The 22,894-nt window shown below is 47.4% G+C and overlaps 1 protein-coding gene across 11 annotated transcripts in view; it reads left to right on the top strand.

The window, feature by feature from the left end:
• ARHGAP32 (Rho GTPase activating protein 32) overlaps positions 1-22,614 on the top strand; it is a 263,993-nt gene extending 241,379 nt beyond the window's left edge. For all 11 annotated transcript variants that reach the window (XM_072884762.1, XM_072884764.1, XM_072884767.1 and 8 more), the window contains 10 exons: positions 2,192-2,336; positions 3,073-3,155; positions 5,603-5,710; positions 6,956-7,101; positions 9,401-9,602; positions 10,390-10,535; positions 11,766-11,840; positions 12,354-13,211; positions 13,868-14,775; positions 15,756-22,614. In XM_072884762.1, coding sequence (XP_072740863.1) covers positions 2,192-2,336; positions 3,073-3,155; positions 5,603-5,710; positions 6,956-7,101; positions 9,401-9,602; positions 10,390-10,535; positions 11,766-11,840; positions 12,354-13,211; positions 13,868-14,775; positions 15,756-18,008 — 4,924 coding nt within the window. In that variant the 3' untranslated portion in view covers positions 18,009-22,614. The remainder of the gene's footprint in view (positions 1-2,191; positions 2,337-3,072; positions 3,156-5,602; positions 5,711-6,955; positions 7,102-9,400; positions 9,603-10,389; positions 10,536-11,765; positions 11,841-12,353; positions 13,212-13,867; positions 14,776-15,755) is intronic.
• The last annotated feature ends 280 nt before the right edge of the window (positions 22,615-22,894 follow it).

The raw sequence follows: 22,894 nt of genomic DNA, 5'->3' as shown, positions 1-22,894 counted from the left end.
TTTCCAAAGGTGCTTTAAAAACGGTTTTCTAAAACTTCAATGGCATAATTCCCTGGTATAGTACAGAGAATGAAGCGACAGCCTATTTTTCAATTTTCTGAGATGTTCCAAAGACAAAAGCAAAGGAGTACATGGCATAACTTGTAGACACTGTCCCTGTTGTTCATCTAAATCACTACGGATTTTCATTAAGTGTCTGATTAATGTAGGACACATTGCTTTGCTGTAGTTTCCAGCTATATAAACAGATCATTAGGTGTATTTCAAAGCTAGGGCTGCAGTATCCTTATAAATGAGTCACTGTTCTTAAGTTTCACATAGAAGAACTGGATCTCCCGGATTTAAAGGGCTTTTTGGTTGGAGAGAAAGTTAGAGAATTTATTCCACATGGGAGATTTACTCCAGGACAGAGGTTGGCTCTTTAGTAGTGCAGTAGCCGCCTTTATTTGGCTGGTAGGCAAAACAGAGCGAGTGTTGAGGTGTATTCTGGCTCTGGCTTTTTTGGGGAGACTGTGAAGTTGTATTCTTCTAACAAACAAAATCTTCCTGTGGGGTCTCTAAATAACATGTAGTTCTCGAAACAGCCAGTGCAGAGAGAAGAAAGGCTGAATGTAGTAGGGCTTCCCTTTCTTCGCTCCGTATTCTGCTTCTGCAGGGTAGGTCTCTTGACACGGCGTGAGATTTATTCCTAGGGAAAATACACTGGAGTAGCAGGAGTACTGGAGCAGGGCAGGATGTGGCCAGGGAATTTCAGCCAAGGCTGAGTGTATTTGTATGGGGTGGGTTGGTGTCTTTCCCTGATCTCCCTTCTGAGCTCGCTCTCCTTCTGTGGAGCCAAGTGCAGGAATTAAGTTTCTCTCCCAGCTATGAGTAAGTGATGAGTCAGAACGTGCCTGTGGGAGCGGTACATACTGAACACTGAGGACTGTGGCAGAGACCGACCTTTGTTTCCTTCTTCTGTGCTGTCTTTGGGATGAGGAACTGGGGTGGACTGTTCACCCTCTTGTCTGAAGAAGCAGAGACCTCTTCTGCCCCCCGGCCTGGCATAGTACAAATGGCTTCCCTCACGCAGCCTTCGTGCCTAGGGGAAGGCGGGAGCTCCTTCCGTACATCTTGTAAGGGACGTACGGTTGTCCGCTGCAGTTACAAATACGCCTGGTGCCTTGGACACGGGTACAAACTGGTTCTGTCCTGTAGGCAGAGAGGCGAGCTCAGTGTTTGAGCTGTGCTGAAGGCATGTTTTACCTTCTGCGTTACAAGTTGCCCGGCGTGGACAGGGGGAGAAGCCAGGGACGTTGCCACCAAGCCCCCGACATTGTTGTGGTTGCAGCGTAGACAGGGTGACTCCCCGCGTCACGATAAGCCGTTTTGGTTTACAGCTTAAAGACCCTTGTAGAGAAACCGAGCTTCAGCTAGCGCAGCCGTGTTCTCGCAGCTCCCCGTGGCCTGACTCACCATGCTAGCCCCTGCAAATCTGTCCCGCTAATTTGAAACAGCACTTTCCATGCACATATTCTAACACTGAGCCAGCCCTTGGCCTTCTAAGCTCAGCTTTTATTTCATAAATGTTTGTGATTTGGGTTTTTTTTTCTCTCTGAAATCCAAGGGAATGCTCAGGGATTTTCTTCATGTGGTTCCTGGCTGTCTTCACCCTGTAGCAGAGGCGTGCGCAGCTCACCAGCTTGTCCCCAGGGAATTTCTGCACACGCTAGTTTCCATGTGCAGCAGCTGCCGATGGCACTGCTCTTTGGCCTTGCTTTATCGCTTCAATTTCCAGGCCTTTGAAATGCAAAGGGACAGCAGCTTTCACTCAGACCTGTGGGCACTCCTCCTCCGGGCAGCTCCCAGTCACAGCCCTCGGGAGTTAAATATTCAGATTGTCTCCATGGTCTCGGAAGACATTCTCTGGAGCCTTTGTGAAAGGCCCTGTTGCAGGAAAAGGGATTGCAGACTAGCTAATCAGTTGTACGACTAACTGAAAATGCCGCCTTGGAAGAAAAAAAAAAGTCTCACTTTGGAAAAATCCAGTCTAGCAGCACCACAGCCATGGGTCGTGTGGCTTTGGTGACTAAGTATTTGGTTTTTTCCTGTAAATCAGGAAACCCTCGCTTGACTGTAATTTGCGCTGGGTTTATATTTTCATTCCTCCTTTCCCCAACCCCTTTGCCCATTTTTCTGTTCTCCTTACCAGCCACGAGTTTGACTCCGAGCAGATTCCTGACTTGACAAAGGATATTTACATCCAAGACATTCACTGCGTGGGCTCCCTCTGCAAACTGTACTTCCGCGAACTCCCGAACCCTCTGCTGACCTACCAACTCTACGAGAAGTTCTCAGTAAGTACAAGGCAATGCCTTTCACTTTCCACTTCAGCGTGACTTCATTTACACAGGTTGAAGAGAGAAATGCTGAAAAGGATCCAGCAGCAAGCTGAACCTGCCTTGCACACACCTTTCTTTATCTTGCTTCTGCTTCAGCTGGGGTTTTTAGAGAGATCGGAAGGATGTATCTCCAAAATTACCTGCCTGCCACCAATCCGGTTTGTGCTACCTGCGCACCACATTCCCACTGCTGGTAGCATGCTGCCATTTCAAAAGTGCAGCGGTGCCCCAGGTTGGAGGTCCCTTTTCTGTTTCCCCTTTAGGTTTACTCACGCGTGCCTCTGTCCCCCACGCCACACCGTATTGAGTCCGCTTTTGGGGCCCCAGTAGAAGGTTATTGGGACACTAACAGTGCTTTGCGAGAATTCCCCTATCGTTTGCCATTCCCCCATGATTTCTCAAACAGGAGTGGGATTAGAAGCAAATGTGACTTGGAGCCGAATGCCCTCTGCAAGGAATTGCTCTGTACATTTAAGCTATAAAGTGGCCCAGATCTTGATTTCCTTGGCCTTTCTCACACGATCTGTGTGCCGATCTGTCCCCAAGAGACAGACGCCTCCCTGAAGGTAGAGAAGAGCAACACAATTCGCCTCGCTACCGAAGAACAGTACATTGGCCACGTGGTTCAAGATGCTGCGGCAGGTATCTAGTCTTATTATTTGCAGCTAAATGCCTTCCTGCCTTGTTCCAGGACGCTGTTTCTGCTGCTACAGATGAAGAACGGTTGGTTAAAATCCATGATGTCATCCAACAGCTGCCCCCTCCTCACTACAGGTTAGTGCAGCCTTTACTCTGGTTGTAGCTCGGCATTTTCTTATTGCTAGCGGTTCAGGAGTGAAATGATACGATTCCAGTTTTCCCTCTCAAGATAGCCGCACTGTGCCTCTGTACATTCAAGTGGTTTATGGCTATATAAAGTTGATTTATATTTTAATTAGCTCATTACCAGACAAACACAATATACTTTACATAGTCTTATTTGATTTCCTTGGAAACTAGGTATAGGAGGCAAATACAAGCTTGTTATGTCACTAAGGAAATAGTTTTAGGGGGGGCGGGCACAATACCAGCTCTAGGAATCACAGTTAAGTGAAATGTAGCCCCAAAAAATTGGTTCAGGCTGTCAGTTTAATTTGCTCAAGTGTATTTTGTCTCCACTTCCCCCCCACCAATAATAGTAACTAGCAAATTATAACAATGCTCTAGTAGAATAACTAATGATAATATGGTGTTTAAAAATCACCACCTAATTATAATAATATATTCAATCAAATTAGTATTAATTAATTGGTGATATATGGTAATGAGTCGTGACTAAGTATAACACCACGTTAATGGTCTTTAGTATTAAAAAATCATGGCAGGGTATGGTAAATAGGCATCAGACTAAAAAGTATGGTGATTGGTATTAATAACTAATTATAATACTGTCTGTTTATGATTCTTTAAATAGTATTAATAACTAATAGTAAGTAGTCTTGACAAATTATGTACTGTAGGTGGTCTGAACAGCTAATTGCGATGTATGTTGAAAGTTATTTAAATATCAAGAACTGTTGTAATGAGCTGGACCAGTTGCGATGCTGTGTCCCGAGTGGTTTAGATGATGACCATTTATAGTGTATGCAGAGGGATATTTGGCTATTAATTTCTACTTATAATACTTTATCATAATCATCAATTGGTGTAGCAGTTTATTATTGTACGTTAATCTGCAGAACCAGTTGTGACTCTGTACCCTGAGTGGCCAGTTGTAATGCACAAAGTTAGTTATTTAGATATTGATAACTATTTATAAAAATTTGTGTTAATAAATATTTAAATATTAATTATTGTAATGTATGGTGATGAGCTGGACAATTGTGTTATTTACACCACTCAATTCTGAGTGGTATAACTATATATTATTTGAGTATCAATAACTTATTATATTGTATTTAGCCTTAACTAATTATAACGGCTAACTACTGTGTTACAAGCTCTAAACGTCTACTGCTTGCTCTTGAAATAAGTAATTAGCGTAAGAGCTGGTACTTTGTATTAACTAATTGTAATAGTTTGGTTCGGTTAATTAAGGGGCAGGGCCTTGAAGAGGACCTTCTCAAAAATACACTCCTCTCCTTTGTCTCATTTTCTCTGGTGCATGCCACCTTTTCCCTGGAACAACTCTTATCTTATGGGGGTAATAAATGTGTGTGTCTTAGTCTGAGACCAGAGAGGGGGTGTGGGAGGCACCTGGCTGCAAACTGGTGTAGATGGACAGGGCTGCTGCTCTCCTCCTTTCTCTGAGGTTTGCTTGAAAAAGGAAAAACAACATTATTTTTCTGCTGCTCTGCGATGAGAAGTTCCACGCAGGTAACCGGCCCTTGGCAGCGTAGGCTGGAGCAGGGTGGTGGAGATGTCCGTTCTGCTTCCAGCCAGAAACATCCGTCTTCACTTCAGGCCTTGTCCAGTTGTGGAATTTTGAGCCCCAAAAAGGGTAGGCCGTGAGACAGACACAAGCCAAGGCTGCTGCCACGCAACAGCACTGAGGAGGATACATCAGCATTTTCATTAACAGTGTGCTCTCGCCTCCTCAGGGGTAGTAGCAGGAGTGTTTTATATTTAAAAAATAGATTTATTTTTTTTTAATGTGAACAGAAGCCTCTGAAGTTTAACCTTGTATCTGCCTCTAACAAACCTGTAGCCAGTAATTTCAGAAGTAGAACTCAGATACAATTTGCTGGTTTTCAGTATCCTGGCGTGCCTAAATAAATACCCCCCCCTCCCCCCCCCCGCCCCTTACCAAGATGAACACTCCACATCCTTTCCCACCCCCATCTAACGAGCACTGCAGTGCTATCACATGCAGGCTCTATTTCTGTTGCACAGTGCGACAGTAAAGCAGCTAAGTGCTGGATTTCCAGGGCGCTGTGCTGGTGCCATTTAGATTATTCCCATCCACCTCGGTGTTTGCTGGATCCAGCCCTTTGACTGAGAGCAGAGGCTTTGACCATCTTTTCATTGAGCCTGGACAAATCAGGAGAGACTCTCCTTGCCCCACCCTGGCGTAATTATTTGCTAAAGACAGCCTTACCATCAGTCTTAGGGTACATAGTTCAACTTTTTTTTTTCTGTGAGCTGTCAAACCAAAAGAAAATCATGAACCCAGGTTTGTTTTGTCAGTTGCAGCATGGCTTTGCTCAGTGGTGCTGAACAGTTGCCTATCTCCTGTTTTCCAGGACACTGGAGTTCCTAATGAGACACTTAGCTCGTCTAGCTGATTACTGCTCCATCACAAATATGCACACTAAGAACTTGGCAATCGTCTGGGCTCCAAACCTCCTAAGGTACTCTGGTTTTTGGGTTTTTTCCGCCCCCATTTCAATACAAGATCAAGCTTTTATATTTATAAAAAACAGAGATACCTGTTCTCCAGAAAATCATAACTTGCAGCAGTTGAGAAAGAGATCTTCCTGTCTTATATCCAAATGTGCTCGTCTCCTCCTGTAAAATTTCTAATGGGAAATTATTCTACGCGGGGCTTGAGACCAACCGGCAAGCACCTGAACTAGTGATGTAAAATAGTCCCTCGCTTTTGTCAGTGGAACCACCCCGAGAGAACACCCCAGTATTATTGTGCCTCACCGCAATGCAGGTCCACTGACTGCAGTTCTGTAGTGGCAAGGAAGGATTCCCCCCACCCCACGCCTCTTTTCTAGATGATAATTTCCCCTCTCCTGGTTAGATGAGAGTAGCGTGTCCTTGATCATCCAGGAGAATCTGTTCAGTGGCATTACTGATTTCCCATTGCATAAGTCTCTAGAGTCTAATTTGACAGCAAAAATTCAAACTTATGGAAGTTATCTTGGATAAATCTGTCCCCTAAAATTTGGTTTGAATGTGTGTAATAGGGTAGTTTAAAATTACTGGTGTAATTTAAAAATTTTGCTTTAAAAAAAAAAAATCACCCTGGCCTCTACTGTATTGATTTCTGGACTGCTTTTGTTACCAGCCTGAGAAATCTGAGTCACAGATTCCCCTGGGTGCAGTTAATGAGGGTAAGCTCTTTTCTCCTTTCTGGCAGTTCACCCACAAGCAGTCAAATGATCTCTTGTTTGAGTTTGCTTTTGTGAATATTGGGGTACTTGCTGAGCAGGATCAGTTGGAGACGGGGCGGGGGGGGATCACATTTGAAGGCCACAGCGAGCTTTGTACAATGCCACTGCATTAAACTGCTGCCATCCAGAGTATCTGGAAAGAAGTTAACAAAAAGCTCCCCACTTTGCGTATGCAGTTCACTTACCTCAATCCAGACCTGCCACCCATTCCTTTTCCTTCTAGGCCCAGCGTTCCTCTTGCCATTTCAGTAAGACTCAGACCCGAACCCAACATCTGGATATAAATCATGAGTCAGTATGATCATTTGTGTAGTGCTTTGCTGAGATTTAAGCTCTTAACTGCTCCTCAAGTCTTGTCTGCCTGAGCAACCAGGCACAATAGCTCAACACATGCTGAAGCCTTACCCAAAAAGGAGCGCATCTTCCCATGTTCTTCTGGCTGTTCGCGTTTCATTTAGTCTGCCTTTTCTTCAGATCAAAGCAGATAGAGTCTGCCTGCTTCAGTGGAACAGCTGCCTTCATGGAGGTCCGAATCCAGTCAGTCGTCGTGGAATTCATCTTGAACCATGTGGACGTCCTCTTCAGTTCCAAACTCAGCTCAGTCATACGCGATGGAGCAGGTGCGTGTCTTCCTCCCCTAGCTTCACCTTGATCAAAAGGGGTAGCAGATACTTAATGGGGCTCCGAGCTCCGAGCCCCCCCTGGGCCATTTGAAATGTGTTTTTACTGTAACCTAGAGGACAGATTGCCAGGGTTACGATGTTAGAACCTGGTAAATATAGCCTGGTTTTAGAAATGGCTATCAGTACCTTTCTTAGAAGCCAAGGATGCTCTACAGAAGTGCACATCTTAATGTTTGGCTGCTACTTTTATGTCCTAGCACCGAGACATCGTAAGGAATCTCGTACATCTTTGTCCCCCCTGCTCCCTCCCCTTCTTTTTAAAACCATCATTTATGCTGCTGCATGCTTATCCAGTTGAGCTGTCTTGCAGTACAACACAACGCATGATCTGTCTACCCTTATCAGCACCTTAGAACATAAATAGAAATGAACTGATTTAAAGAAAGCTCTCTGTACTCATGTTGACACTAAGAAACTTAGTCTTGCTCTTAACAGGGAATATTTTGACATCTGCTATCCTGGTTATTTCTTCTGCATAGTCTGTACGGGTTAGTTAGCAGGGCCGTCCAGCCACATGGCTCAGCCTGCGTTGGCCCTACAGCTACTGCCCCCTTCTCTGCTTGTGTTGCTGATTTGTGGCTTTAGGATGAGGAATGAACTGTGACACATTTGTGCCCAACCCTGGAGCGCTTCAAACATCATTCAGCCTCAGAACCTACAAATTCCCTTGAGTAACTACTAAGACCATAAGTATACCTGTTCTATTGAAAACGAGCAGAGTCGCACCAGGAAGAAAGTTTACTCTGTATGTTAGATCAACAAACATGGATACAGCAAGCTATTATTACTCCTAAGCAGCATTAACGGTGTACCATCTGCTTTGATAACCTGCCCTTCCTATGAAATGTGCCCAGTCAGTGCAGTCACCACTACCTGTGGAGTAGAGCGCGCTGTTTTTCCAGTATATTTGCCGCTCTCTGCTTTTAAACAAGGCCTACCTCTACTTAGGATAGCAGAGGTGCTCTCAGTCCAGCTTTTGTTCCTACTGGAAAGCAATTTTAAGTCAAAAGGAGCTAGAGGTTAGCTTGGCTGAACAGTGACAGTGCCCACAGCAGGCTGAGCTCTGCCAGGGGAAGATAAGCATGCCAAGAATCCGAGCCAAACGATTATCCAGGCTTAGAATGGACCATGTAAATTCAGCTAATTGTTTAATGACTTGGTCATTCGCATTCAGTGTGCTTTGACACACAACTGGCAGGGAGAAGGGTCAGGCTATTTCACAGCGTATCAGCTAAGCGCAGGAATGCTGTGCTACAGCACCGCAACATCCTCTTCAGCGCTTCCGAGGGCCTCTGTTTTTGAGCACAGCTGCTTGTCTGTACCCGCCCGTAAGAGGTGAAAGTGGTATTCCCAAGCCGGCTTTAAGCCATGCCAGGTAAGGCTATTGCAAAGACAGCTGGAACCCAGGCTTCACCCGGGATAGCGTTTACAGCCGACAAACACACAGGAGACTGCGCACACTCTACACAAGAGCTGTGATGCTAAAAGGATAGTAGCAGGAATGGAACCACCCAGGATGCTGATGTGGAGGAATGACGTACTTCCCCCCACACCCCTTTTACCTCTTCTGAGAACAACCATATAAATACTTGCACAATAAGCAATGGCAAACAGAAGACAGCTGCTCTTACAACAGGCTCCTCTGTAGCAGTCACCTCTACACTGCAAGCTGACTTAACAGATCCTAGCAGCAGGAGGTGACATCAACTACTTTTACAAAAATTTAAATGTTCATCTCCAAAAACAAGCACAAGCTGTAAAAAGGCCAAGGGCAAGACACACAGCTAGATTCTGTTTACCATGTCCATCTGCACATTCGCTTGTAGCAACTGAAGTCACACGCGGCATTTCCTGTTGCACCGAGAGGTGGAACCTGGGAATGACTGAAGCCAAGCTTTGTAAGAAGAAAAAACATCACCCTCCTTACAGACTTTTGCATACAGATGAAGCTTAAGTAAAGTATGTCAGTGAAGGTTTCTAACCTACCTGCTTCCCTCTGCCTTTTCCCCCCCCCTCCCCCCCTTTCTGAAACACACTAAGCTGCTCTCATAATTGAGAGGGTTTTTTGTTACAAACATACCTCTGACAAAACGGTTATTTTGACCACATCTTGCAGTGGCTGGGATAACAAAGGTTTAGAAAAACACAGCACCTCCCTAGACACACAGACCCAGAGCTTTGATCTTGGCACTGCTGTTTTCTGATTCTCCCTGTTGCCTGCGGTTTTCCCTTACAGGGCACAGTTCTTTATCACGGCCCAAGTCTCTGTTGGTGTCCTCTCCTTCCACAAAGCTACTCACGCTGGAGGAGGCACAGGCACGGACGCAAGCCCAGATCAACTCTCCCATCGTGGCAGACAGCAAATACATAGAAGTGGGAGAAGGCCCTGCAGCTTTACAGGGGAAATTCCACACGGTCATAGACTTTCCATCAGAAAGGTAGAGACGAGTTTCCTTTGCAGCGTGGGTTTGTTTGGGGTTTTTTTTGATTACAGCAAAAACTTGCCGATACTGACTTACACTAGTCGTACATAAAGTGTTGTAGCCAGTTTTCCACCTGCTTTGGACTCTGAGGATTCAGCGTACATCAACTGTCTGGTGGACTAAGTTGAGCCATATAACTTCCGTGCCGCTCCCTCCTTTTTAGGAGGGTTATCGTTAAACGTATAACGCCGTGTTGTACGTGATGCATGTAGATGCCTGTACTAGTCATGCACACAGAAATGTAAACAGGGTGAACACCTGGAAATGTTGGGGTTTTCCAGATTTCAGGACTAACTGCCTATAATAAATCCAGGTTCCCCTCAGAGCGGAGCAGCTGGACAGACTTGATGACACTAGACATCAAATACGGCAGTGGGAGGAGGTGAACGTGATTTTACAGCATGAGCGAGAGGTGCTTTTGAATACCTTTTATGGCTGCACAGTTCCTCAGAGAACTGGTGCATCTGCCAGCTAAATAAAAGCCATCCCTTAGCTGCTGTCCTGTGCAAGTACGGAGCCTCTGCTCACCTGCTTGCACCCGCTTTGCATAGGTTGGTGGATTTTACCCAGCAAGACACTCGGGCTAAGCTATAAGAAGGAAAACATCCTCAGCTATTTAAAAGAGACCGAGTTTCTGAGCTTTGTTTCAGCAGAAACCAGATAGTGCTAATAACCACCAACCAGTAGCAGGAACTAAATGCAGCTTCCCCCTCCGACAATTTGCTCTATTTTCTCACTCCAGGAAAAGACCGCCCAGCAAGATGAAGAAATCGCCAGTTGGCAGTTGGCGTTCTTTCTTCAACCTGGGAAAATCCTCATCCGTGTCCAAACGCAAACTACAGCGCAATCCCAGTGAGCCCTCGGAAATGAAAGCCATAGCCCTGGCAGGTAAGGGCGCAAGTCCAGCTTCCAAAAACCTGCGTTTTTCAGCAATGCAGAATTCACGTTTACAGTGTGCTTCTATCTCCTTCTAGCGTTCAAGCCGTGCATAACACCTCCGGTTAACTGCTGCCTTTCCTAAATGGATCTCCCTTTAGCTCAAGAGCCAAACCTGCTAGAGCACACACCTCTAACGCTTTTCTCAGAGGAGCTTTTGAAAGACAGTATATAGGCACCGCTATAATAAGTCTCAGAATAATTCCTTCCAACACTCTTACTATGAAATAAGAGTACGGTTTGGGCTCCCTTTGCTGCTCTCAAAAGATACACAATTAAACTAGGTAAAGGCACTTTTCCACAAACACATTCACCCTGAAAGCTATACCAGCGTAGCTAGAGAAGGCATCCAACCACCTTTTGCAGCTGCATCCGATGTATGTAGACTCTGAATTCTCAGCCCTTTCCAGATACAGTTTACCATCTCTTTCCAGATTTAAAAATAGCAACAACATGTTTTTGCGGTAAAACACACCACAAATCCCTAAACATGGGCCAGCGAGGACTTTTATCCCAGCTTCTTCCTGGTGCCATTTTCAAATTACAACCCTCATAGCCTTCAGTATAATAAACGCATCATATAAATGCACTTTAAGACTGTCTCCTCGGAGCACTGAAGTCGTACTTGTTTAGTACTCACAAAACAAGTTGTGTAAGTGTTCCTTTCTTCCCCATTTTTAAGGGGTTTGGTTTGCTGGTGGGAGCCAACCAATTATCACAGGTACATCCAGACAGAGTCTGCAGCAGGATGATGTGGGGAGTTGTTTCCCAACCTGTCATCTGCAGCAGTTACTATTTTGGTAGGTTACTTTTCCCCAGGCTGTAAAATGGGTATCAAAAATTGATTCTCTCTCTTGTCATTGCCTCTTGCCCGGTAGTGTAGAAGCATGGGTTGAAAGGGACCTCCACAGGCCAGTCGCCCCTGCAAAACAGGACTACATCTGTCTTAGACAGCAAAGCATATTAACAGTGGAACAGGATAAAGATTTTCTTTAAGGGCTTTGGAGTAAAGACAAAACCAAAAAAACCCAACCCCAAAACAAAAAAAAGCACAACTGTTACTCTCAGAACAGTGGTACTGTTGCTACAAACCCATTTGTGTTTTTCCTGCCACCATCACATAGCCAAATATAAACCACTTTTATAATTCAGCTTCTCACTGTCTCGGTTGCATTTCCTTAGGTGGACGAGGAGACAGCGGGACTCTTCGCTCAGCTAAAAGCGAAGAATCGCTTACCTCTCTGCATGCTGTTGACGGTAAGACAAAATTGTACCTGCACTTTTAACAGGTGTGGGTTAAAAAGGGCCGTTTGACATTACTGACTGCAGATATTCAGCAGAGCTGATTTTCCACCCCTTCCCTAAAAGCCGGACTTGTTAATTAACGAAGAAGCTTACCGCTGCCCAACACAGACGGGTATCGCAGAGGAACGCTCTTCAGGTCTTTGTTCTCCTTCTAAGGTGGAAAAGATGGCATCGGGAAGGAAAATGCTTTCCGAGAAAGCCTTAGGTCTACAGCACGCTTAAACTAGTTTTGCTTTTGCACACAGCTTAGTTTCAGACTAGAACCGGACCTGACAACTGCTGTAAAAGAGCTTGAGCAAACATAATTAACAGTTACTGCTAACTACATGACTGTTGTGTTTTAGAGTTCACCAGGTGAGCATATCTTGCACACCACCTTAAGACTACTTTAAAAACAACACCGAACCATGACCTCCTGGACAATAAGATTTTGACACTAATCCGTACACATCTACTTGTTCCTAGGTGAATCTAAACTGTTTCGGCCCAGACGACCTAGGTCCAGTAGCGATGCATTGTCTGCTTCCTTCAATGGAGAGCTCTTAGGAAACATGAATCGCTGCAATTCTTACGACAACCTTCCCCACGACAACGACAGTGATGGGGACGAGGGGCTCATCCACGTTCCTGCCCTGATTTCGCCTCGATCTGCCGAAGATGTCGACCTGAGCCCACCAGATATCGGAGTCGCTAGCCTGGATTTTGACCCAATGTCTTTTCAGTGCAGCCCGCCTCAAGCAGAGTCCGAGTGCCTGGATAGCAGTGCCTCCCTGCTGGAGTCAGTTGGCATGAATAAGGAGAAGCCAAGCCTACTAAAGAAGGATTTAGAATCAGGCAGCCAGTCCCAGACACCAGGCAGTGCCACGAGCTCTGAGCCAGTCTCCCCTTTCCAAGAGAAGATGAGTCCCTTCTTTACTCTGGACCTGAGCCCAACCGAAGAGAAGGCCTGCAAACCCCATGCCTTCTCACCCAAGATGGGGCGAAAGCCCATCAAATCTCCGCCGCTGACTACATCAGAACCTGTCTCCTTTGCACTGCCCAGCCGCATGTCAGAAGCGATTGGAGGAGTGCCCGTCACATCCAGAAACTCCTCTGCTTCCAGCTGGAGCAAAGGGCTTGGCATCACTGATATCACAAACAGGTCCCCAGCCCAGATGTCCTTGCCCCTGAAAAACAGTGAAACAGGAGCAGGGGAAGGAGCCCACCAAGAGCTACAGCATGCCCAGCTAGTGGCTGCTGGCAAACCAGAGTTGCCAGAAGAAGGGGAGAGACCAATGTCAAGCAGTCAGAATAAGACTGTACCCACTGGACACACACAGCCAGGTACAGTGCATTTTCCTCCATTCTTTCTTTAAGTTCCAACGGGGACCTGCTCTCAAAAACGCCCTCCTCTGCGTGCCTTTTAGGAGAGGGGATTGCCCGTCAGTTCTGATCACAAGTGTCTTGCAGGGCTGTGCAGATCAGTAAGGTCTTAACCTCTGCCTTCTCCCTACATCACCCAAATCTCAGATAATTTTCCATAATACTTTGTATACCACTATTTTTTTTCCCCATCCTGTCATACGTGAAAATCTATACCATGCCCTTCTAAATCATTTCAGCCAACAGACCATCTAAGACTTTTTTTTTTTTTTAATTAGAAATCTGCCGACACTCGAAGAAGGGACCTTTCGCCTAAAACCTTATGATCAAAATTGTGTAAGGGTATCTCATTCTCTGCCACCTACTTCCTACCTCTCTAGAAATGCAAGAGGAGCCTTTAGACAATCTCTTGTGTTTTTTCCTTTTTGTGATGAACTGCTGTGCTATTGAGCAGCATTTGCATGCGAGACAGAAGATAGAGTGTTTCGCATCAGAAGGAATTGCCACTGTGAAAGTGTGGAAAGCATCTATTTTTTTTATAAGAGTCATTAAGGTTAGGTCACTCTCCTTATTGGGTAACATAAAGTCACTCTCTCTCTCAATTTTCCCCCCATTAGGAGCAGTTGCCCTCGACTCCCCCCAGGATCCTGTTCCAGTCAGTTCTGTGTCTCTTATCCCTCCTCCTCCTCCGAAAAATGCAGCGCGCATGCTAGCCCTAGCGTTAGCCGAGTCCGCACAGCAAGCATCCGCTCAGTCTCAGAAAAGGCCAGGAGATGCTCATTCTGAAAGCACAAATTACGGAGAGACTGAAGCTGGCACAGCTCTAGAAAAGCTCCATCTCTCTGCTGGTGCTCCAGACAAGCTCCACCTGTATACCGGTCTGCCCGAGAACCGACTTCACTTCCAGACTGGTGCACCAGTAGAGCAGGATTTCCAAGGTAGCAGCACACCCGGGGAGCAGAACCACCCACCAGGTGCACCTGGAAACCGGGACCCCCCACCTCTCCACCCTGGCATGCCTGGGGACATGCCTGCTAGCAGAGATGCAGAGCAGGAGCAGGCCAGCTTCCATCCTGGTAAAGCCGGGGACAAAGATCACTTCCCCTCCCATGCTGGGGACTGGGAGCACACACACCACCATACCCCCGGTGCACTGCCTGACTGGGAACCACCCACAGCAGACTTGCCCGTAGATAAGCCCCACCTCCGCACATGCATGTCTGGGGACAAGCACCACGTTCCTATCTGCACGGCTGATGACAAACTTCAGTCTCCTCCTGTCGTAACTGCCGGGGAGAAAAGCACCCCGGCTTCAATGCCGTATTTAACAACCATCCAGACAACAGCAACGGAGCCTAACCGTGGGCCAGCAGGTCCAGCCCCAGCTCAGGCGGACGTCACTGGTACAGCTGCGCAGCGCACGCTCGCCACCAGCCAGCCAGCCCCGTCGCAGAGGCAAGATCACCAGTCAGCAATGGGACAAGTGCCAGCGGCCTCTGCAAAAGCATCGAGTAGTTCCAGTCAGGTACGTGGATGTGCCCCCCAGCCTTGCGTGTATTTGCAAGCACGGTGCCCGTGCACAGCTAATCTGTAATTGTAGGAGGCTGAGCTCTGGGAGAGTCGGTCCAAATCCAAATGGCAAGCGGCAGGGGATTCACAGGTTACCTGAAGTTACGCACGTACGACACAGACGCAGCCTCACAGGAAAGCAGCGCAGAATTTCCTCAGTGAACACAAGGGAACATCCTGATGTACCTGCTCTCCTTGGTTTCCAGGAGAACAAGTATCCGCTGGAGTGACCAATACAGGGAGTGCTAGTGTAGAAGTGCTCAGGAACAAGTAGGAATTTTTGCATCCTCTCTTCCCTGAGGCCGACACTATCCTCTTCCAACATCCTCGTTAATAAAGCGGGTCAGATTCCTGGTGCGAGTTAGACATGGAAGCTTTCCCTCAGAAATCCAAGCTGCCTGCTGCCCATGAAACATGCATGCCTGCAGCCTGTCTTAAGCACTGTAGCCACATTTAAGGAAGGGATTTCTGCTGTATTATACTACTTGATCTGCTCAGCAGAGCACGAGGAGTTTAAATCCAGGTACATTTTCATTAAGACAAGTACATTTATAAGCAGGCCACCTAACAAAACACTGTGGGCCACCGTGTAAAAGTTTTAACCTGTTGCTCTAAAGAGACAGCCACCTCCTCCTCCCCTTTCTCCAGTTTGATATTTGCAGAGAGCCCTCACAAGCCCCTCGGCTGCCGTTTGTGACAGGTCCCAAAATCTCCCAGAGGCACCGCGCTGGCCTTGCTGCAAAAGGGAACCCACCCATCTCCTCTTCTACAGCGAGCAGTACTAGCTCTCCACAGCAAACAGAAACCAGGCACAGAAAAAAGAAAAAACTTACATTGAACTAATCCGCACAAGCATCTGTGATACTTTCGCTACAGATTTTGGGGGAGGGTGGGGAAGATGCTCGCCTCTAACTTCTCCTGGTTTCTTCCCTATAGGTATGGGGTGCAACTGCACCTGAAAAGCCACCTGAGCCTGCTCCTGTTTTCGTCCCAGAAAGCAGTTCTACCACCCGCTGCTCCTCTTCTGTGCCCACGGGCCACCAGAGCCATGTGGAGAAGCCTCGGGAGACTACGAGGGCTCCTCCGCTGCACCTGCGGTCCGAGTCCGTCCCTACTCACTCCTCCTACAGCTTTACCCCCCCCGTCCCGCCTGTGAGAACGCTGGAGAGCAAAATTGCTGCCGCCATGCACTCGAACAACACCGACGCCATCAACAACTCCAATTATCACGCCTTCCTGTCTTCCTCCATGCTGGCCTCTTCTGTGGAGGAAGCCCTGCTGCCACCACCACCACCTCCCCCACCCAAGCACGCTTCCCTGCAGTCCGTGTACGTGCCACATCCCAAGCCAGAGAGCATCCCCGAGTCCTCTGGGCCAGACAACTACCTGCACCACAAGCCGGCTTCCATCCATCAGTACAGGCCCGAGAGCGTTCCTCCTCACGTCTCCTACCACAGCAAGCCTGACCAGCACCAAGCCTACCCTCCCCGGTCAGAGACACCCACTTCTGCGGGCACTCGCTACAACACCTACACAAACCAAGGGAAGAGCACCTCAGCTCTCCACTCCAAGCCTCGCAGCCGGACAGAGTTTGTGTCCTCCGTGAGCCCGACGGGCCTGCGTAACGCCAGCTACGCCGAGGATGCTCCACCCTACCCCACTATCCGAAGGGTTCAGTCGCTGCACGTCCCCACCCCTGCTGCCTCTGCTATCCGCTCTGTTCCCATTTCACGGACCGAGGTACCTCCGGACGACGAGCCAGCGTACTGCCCGCGGCCCCTCTATCAGTACAAGCCCTATCAGCCCCACTCCGACTATCACGTAACTCAGCTGCAGCCTTACTTTGAGAACGGGCGGGTGCATTACCGGTACAGTCCTTATTCCAGCTCTTCTGGATCCTCTTATTACACCACTGCTGAGGGGAGCTTTTACGACCTGGACCCCTACAGCACTGTGCGGGTCAGGCCTTTCCACCCCCTGCCCAGCCGAGACTTTGCATCGTACGCCTCCCGGCTGCAAAGCAAAGGCCTGTACCGCTATCCCAGCTTGTCTGCCTACCCTCGGGGTGGCCTCATCAGCCACCTGGCAGGCAAAGAGCACAGCTTCATCAGCAGAGACGTGCCTCCTGCCCCGGACATCAAGCACATGTACATGTCGTGGGACCTCGAGGACATGGAGAAGTACCGCATGCAGTCCATTCGCCGGGAGAGCCGCACGCGCCAGAAAGTGAAAGGGCCGGTGATGTCCCAGTATGATAACGTGGCCCCACTGCTGCAGGAGGAACTGGGAGGACTGGATGTGATTCACTTGCGCAGCAAATCAGATCCTGGGAAAACTGGCCTCCTCACCGTAGCAGAAGGGAAGGAGGGGAGGTACCCGGCCAAAGCAGCTACGCCCGAGGGGGACGAACGTTACTACATGCAGCACCCTGAGCCAGAGCTGGACAGAGCCCACTACCACGGGGCCTATGGGAACGGGCAGTCGGAGAAGCCGTCCCTTCCCCAGAAGCAGAGCAGCATCCGGAACAGGAAGCTGCATGAGCCAGGCTGCAATGCAAACGAACACAGGACGCACTTGCAGCAGGAAGCAAGCCATAGGCAGCCTTCCGAATCCAAAAACGGGCCCCCTTATCCCGACTACAGGCCCAAAGGTGGCCCAGAGCCCTCCGAGCCCATCAGTTACCAGCACTCGGGCGGGAAGTACATCCCGGCAAACCAGGAGACCCTGAGACTGAACCACAAGGAGGTGAGGTTGGCAGAGGACAGGCCAGATTTGGAGAGGTCTCGAGCCAGACCGACCACATCCATGGAGAAACACTCCAGAGACTGCTATAAAGACGAGGAGCACGCCGCCTCTCCCATGGCACCACCGCCCAAGCCCGAACGGAGCCACAGCCTCAGAATGCAGCACCCCGAAACCATGGAGAGGGACTCTGCCCTCCTCTACCCATACCAAACCCTTGGGAAACGCCAAAGCACTATGACTGTGGTGTCCCAGTATGATAATGTGGAGGATTACCATACCATGCCTCAGCACCAAAGAGGGGGCTATGTTGGAGGAGGGGGGTTTGTGCCCCCCAGTTTTACCCATGTGCACAGTAGAACTTATGCCACGGCCCTTGGCCAGGGAGCCTTCCTCCCGACAGAGCTGTGTTTGCAGAGGCCTGAAACAGAGGTCCACGTGGAGTGAGCTGGTGTGGGGGGAAGGAGGGATAGAGTCTAAGCAGCCTCTGCTGGACAGCGGACTGTTTTATTTTTTCAGTGACGGAAAAAAAAAATACCCCAACCCTGCCCCAATGAGCAAAGCAAACCCACCTTCAGCCCCACCCCTACCAGCCCACCACTCACTGTTTTTATGTAGTAGAGATATAGCTTTTTCATGTAGTTTTGAGACAACTGGAACGATAGGGCAGGCTGTTGGCACACAGTTGTTGCCAGAGAGGCCGGGCAGAGCTGAAAGAGATGCTGTTGGGGCAGGGAAGGAGAAGTTTTTCCTTCCCCAGATTTGACATTGGCAGTTACCACCGCTCCCTCACCACGCCTCCATGGTCCTGTGCATGATGGCCTGTGCATGCAGCTGTTCTCCCTGTGAGCCCCCTGTGTCGCCAGTCGCCCATCCCACTGCTAGGCTTCCAAGGAAGGGTCTCCCTATGACACGCCTTGGAAGAACCTCTGTTCTGCCCCCTCTGAGGTTACGCAGCAACAGCGGGCTAAAGAGCTGGGCGGGGGGGAAAGACTGCTCAAGTATTTTCTTCTTGATAAATGCCGACGTCCTGCCTCTCCCTTTAAAATTATTGTTTAGGCATAGCAGATCCACTTCAGTTGCTTTGAAGTGGGTGGGAGCCTGTTTTGACTTCAAGCCTGCGAAATAGGCTCTGAAGCACATTCAAAATACAGCACACTTTTTAAATTGCTTGCTTAACAAGCTGCTTCTGACTACAAGAAATCAAATTACTTTCAATTTCTCTATTGTAAGCAGAGGCCAGCTATGGAAGCCAAGTAGGGCAGGTTTGCATTTCTCATACCAAAAGAGAAATAAATAAATAAATAAAAACACCACACAACACAAAAATACACCAAACAATACACACGCAGTTGGGAACAGCACACCCATTTCATGCCAATTCCTCTTTACTGCTAGGCTATCTACAGTCCAGACAATTTAATGCCATGTTGTGGCTGGCCAGACAGTATCATCTCTCTACAAAAAAAAATACTATTAAAAAAAAAAATCTCTATAGCATTATGTCCAGCTTGTACATTGGAGCCCAACTTACCAGCTGGGAACGACTGTGTAAGTGCCGAGCTACCTGCATGACCAGCTATTTGCCCTGGGCCAGATCCTGCACCTCTTAGATCAGGGAATGCTCCTACTGACCTTAAACTGAAGGTCTACAGGACATGGCTTTCTGTAACCTTTAAGTTCTGCGTTGGCAAGGGGATCCCTGTGAAGTCGTGGCACATACGGAGTAGTTACGTGCTGTCTGTGCGCTGTGAAATAGTATCGCCTCCCGTATCGCAAGCGTAGCTCATACCAGTATTCAGTTAGCCCTAGGGACAGAAGGCCAGTGCACTCTCTGTAATACACCAATAATGCTGTCCTAGGTATTGAAAAGCTTTCCGTCTTGTAAAAGAAGCCAGGCAGCCTCTCAGACTTCCCAGGACTTACTACGACCCCACCTTATAAATAAAGCACATCCATTTCATTAGACAGGGCTTGCAAGCAATACTTGAGATTTAGGCGTTTTTAAATGTTCACTGATCAATTCCAAGGCCATTCCTGTTTCTGTGTGGTTGAAGAACTTCTCTACCCATTTTGAATCTCTAATGTTTTATTAAAAAGCTGGAGGTCCTGCAGTTAGCACACAGCTGTGAAAGTTAAAGGGAACTTAGATGGTTTTTTGAACAAAAGTTTCATGGCTATTTTGGGGCTTTTAAATCATAAGGAAAATCTGCTTCTAGTAGCTAACTAGTCTTTAGCTGTTTGCTTCTTTTAACCTTGTAGCCTTGTCTGGGGCTGTTTCGGTAACACTACCTTATGGTCCTATTTTATTGTGCAATGCTCTCGTTTTAAGCATTTTGTTTAGAAGGATTGTTCTTACATGTTACAGAAATAAATCTGGCAGTCAGGAGAAGGGAAAAAAAAAAAAAGAGAGAAAAAAAAAGGCAGCACTGTGATCCAGGTTACCGCAATCTCCTTGTGAGTAATTACCAGGTAGAGGGATTGGGTTTTTTGCAAGGGAATGCTTTTTGTAATGTTTTCTTTTAAGGAAAGCTAACAAAAATACATAGAAAGGGGCCATTAGGTGAGCCACATTGTGGGCCACCCTGTCTACGTTGCTAGCTAACCCCTTGGAAAGGCTGACCTGTCCAGATTCCTCTGCGCAAGCTCGCCAAGGAGTCCAGTTTAAGTATGTGCTCTCTCAATAGAGGCGTGTATTGTATTAGGACTAGTACCAGTCCTTAACCATTGTAGCACAGTCTCCCCACAGCTGCCAGTTACCTGCTGAGGTCTCCAGTTGAAGCAGGGACAACGTGTTTGGTTCAGGCTATTTGGGATTCAGGTAATGAGAGCTGTAGGTCAAACCTCTCTCTCCATGAAAGCCTTAACTCCCCACTCCTACCCCCCGCAGCAACCCTCCTAACCTCCGTTTTGGCCTTATGTTAACCAGGACTATCCTTCTACTATGAGGGGGCTGAACCCCGCTCCCACTAATTGTAAATGCCTCTCTGGATTTTCCTGCTCAAAGCCACTGTCTCCCTCTAGAGACCAAGTGCCATCCCTGGACAACTTCTGTTCCTTATAGTCCTGTGCTACTACTGCCTGAGCCTGGGCTCTTCAGCTCACCGCACTGTATGAAGTGCCAGGTGCTAAGCACCCTCTCATCCCGTGGGAAACAAAAGCTTTCAGCACGTTTCAAAAAGAGCTTCTAGAAGTGCACACCCGTACACCGAGATGGCTGCTACAAACAGCCTTCCCCTTGAGAACGAGGAGGTCTCCATTAAAAAAAAAAAAGAAAAACACACACACACGGTAGAAAACTTAACACGCAGCATCCACCCAGCCACATCCACGTGCACTTCAACTAAACTAACCTAAACTAACCTCTGTACACCAGTGTTGAGCCACAAATACACGCACACAAAAAAAAAGCAAGGTTAAGGCACCAGCTTTTCCCAGACAATAACACAGATGAGCACCTTTCTTTTGGTGTTGCTACTGCCCATGGCTTAAACATCTCGTACGATTCAGCAGTCACCCCCGCATCCGTCCCGCGCAAAGCCATATAGTGAACTATGCAGTTCTCTTGCACTGTGGTTAATCTGATGGTCCTTAGAGTTTTACATCCTCGTTAACTGATTCACAGTAAAGTCAAAACATCCAGCTGTATCTTTCCAAAAATCATAGCTGAGATTAAAAAGGGCATTGTGCGTCAGAGCAAGGAAGGGAGGGTCACCAGATGTCTAAGTAAGGTGGATGATCTGGAGGTAAGTTGGTAGTTCAGTTCTTAGCATCCTAGCAGAGAAATGGGAGAGAGCAAGGGGACGGCAACACAAGTAATACTCTACTGCAAGTCCAGTTCTGTTCAGATGAAGTAGTTTATTGCCTAACCTTATCTCCAGCAAGAGGACAAGCAGCTATGTTCTTAAATAATTCCCTTATACTTGCCGCCAGCTATCTGCATCTTAAGTTGCCACTTCCTAAGTTTTCAGCCGAGTTTCTCCCTAGCGCATGCAAGAGTTAGGGTCCAATAGCGTACTCCAACTCTGGATTTCCACCTCTGCTTTGGAGTGGAACATGCAACCCACAGGAGACCTTCCTTGGTGAAGGGGGAGTGCAGATGTTCGGTGAGTAAGGAGGGCCCAGCCCCTATGAAGTCTTAAGTAAAGCATTCATTTCTGATTTTTAAAGAGTCTTATCAGGTGAAATCTATATGCATATACGACAAAACACCCACAACTTTGTGCCTATGTCTTTCCAGAGATCTTTGGTTTATGCTCATCGTTTGAAGGGGGGGGGGGTCAGTAAGGATTGCACAGTGGTAGTAAGTTGCTACGCAAAACCAAAACCAACTTGAAAACATACTGTTCCTCTTTAACCCCAGAAAGGGACAGAACCTCACGTGTACTCTGCCATTCATCAGTACGTTGACAGGGCATTGACTGAAGTGACATGTTACGTGTTAGGAAATCTGGATGAGAAATTGTTTTACTTGCTTTTGTTAAAGGCGGCTTAGGCATGCAACTCTTTTCCCAGAGCCTCGTGCTACAGAAATGCAATGTTGAAAGGCATGGTCTGGTTTCAACAAACATACAACATAGTACCTTTGTGTGCAGAGTCTTGCCTCGTCCAGTTATGGGGAGGGTGGGGGGAGAAAAGGGTTGTTTTGCAGTTCATTTTCCTGCTGTAGAAGACTTGATTTTTCTTTCCCTGAGCCGCATGAGAGAAACATCCCAGAAAGTCTTGGGTTACCTTTGGAGTTCCCTTCACTTTAATTTATATAGTGTCTTTTTTTGTGAACTGGTGTAAAATGTATATGCCGACAAGCTCATGTATTTTTATGTAAATATTTTTTGTGGTTTCCCCACTTGCCCTTCTCTGTAAATATTTAGAATTCTCATATTCTTCTCACCTTGTATGATGCAGATGTGGTTTTGTTTCTGTTTTTTATTTGTACTGTAATGCAACAATCCAGACTGAGGTGTCTTGTGGTATTAAACAAAAGCAACAGTCCCACTGAGCTCACACTCAGATGTACAACTTGACAGCATTAATCAAGCCAGGTTAAAAACTATTCTGTTGTGTTTGTGTGTATTTTTGCCTCTGCTTCATTAATTACCAGTATATTAAAAAAAGGGAAGAGCCAGTTTAGAGCCATGCTTTGAAGGGATGCTGGCAGATATCTCTAAAGACAAAGGAGGAGGTGACTTTGTATTCATATGCCAAGGCTCCTGCAAAATTGCTCACCATAAGCCCTTGCCGCTGCTTATCTGTTCAGTTACACCTGTGGCCATGACTGCTTCATAACAAAAAATAACCCAGCCTGGGCTTTTTTAGTCTCCCTTTCTTCCTCA

Source organism: Ciconia boyciana, chromosome 20, assembly GCF_034638445.1.
Source record: "Ciconia boyciana chromosome 20, ASM3463844v1, whole genome shotgun sequence".
Classification (NCBI taxonomy): domain Eukaryota; kingdom Metazoa; phylum Chordata; class Aves; order Ciconiiformes; family Ciconiidae; genus Ciconia; species Ciconia boyciana.
Note: the sequence above shows the minus strand (reverse complement) of the source record. Positions and strands in the feature narration are given on the sequence as shown.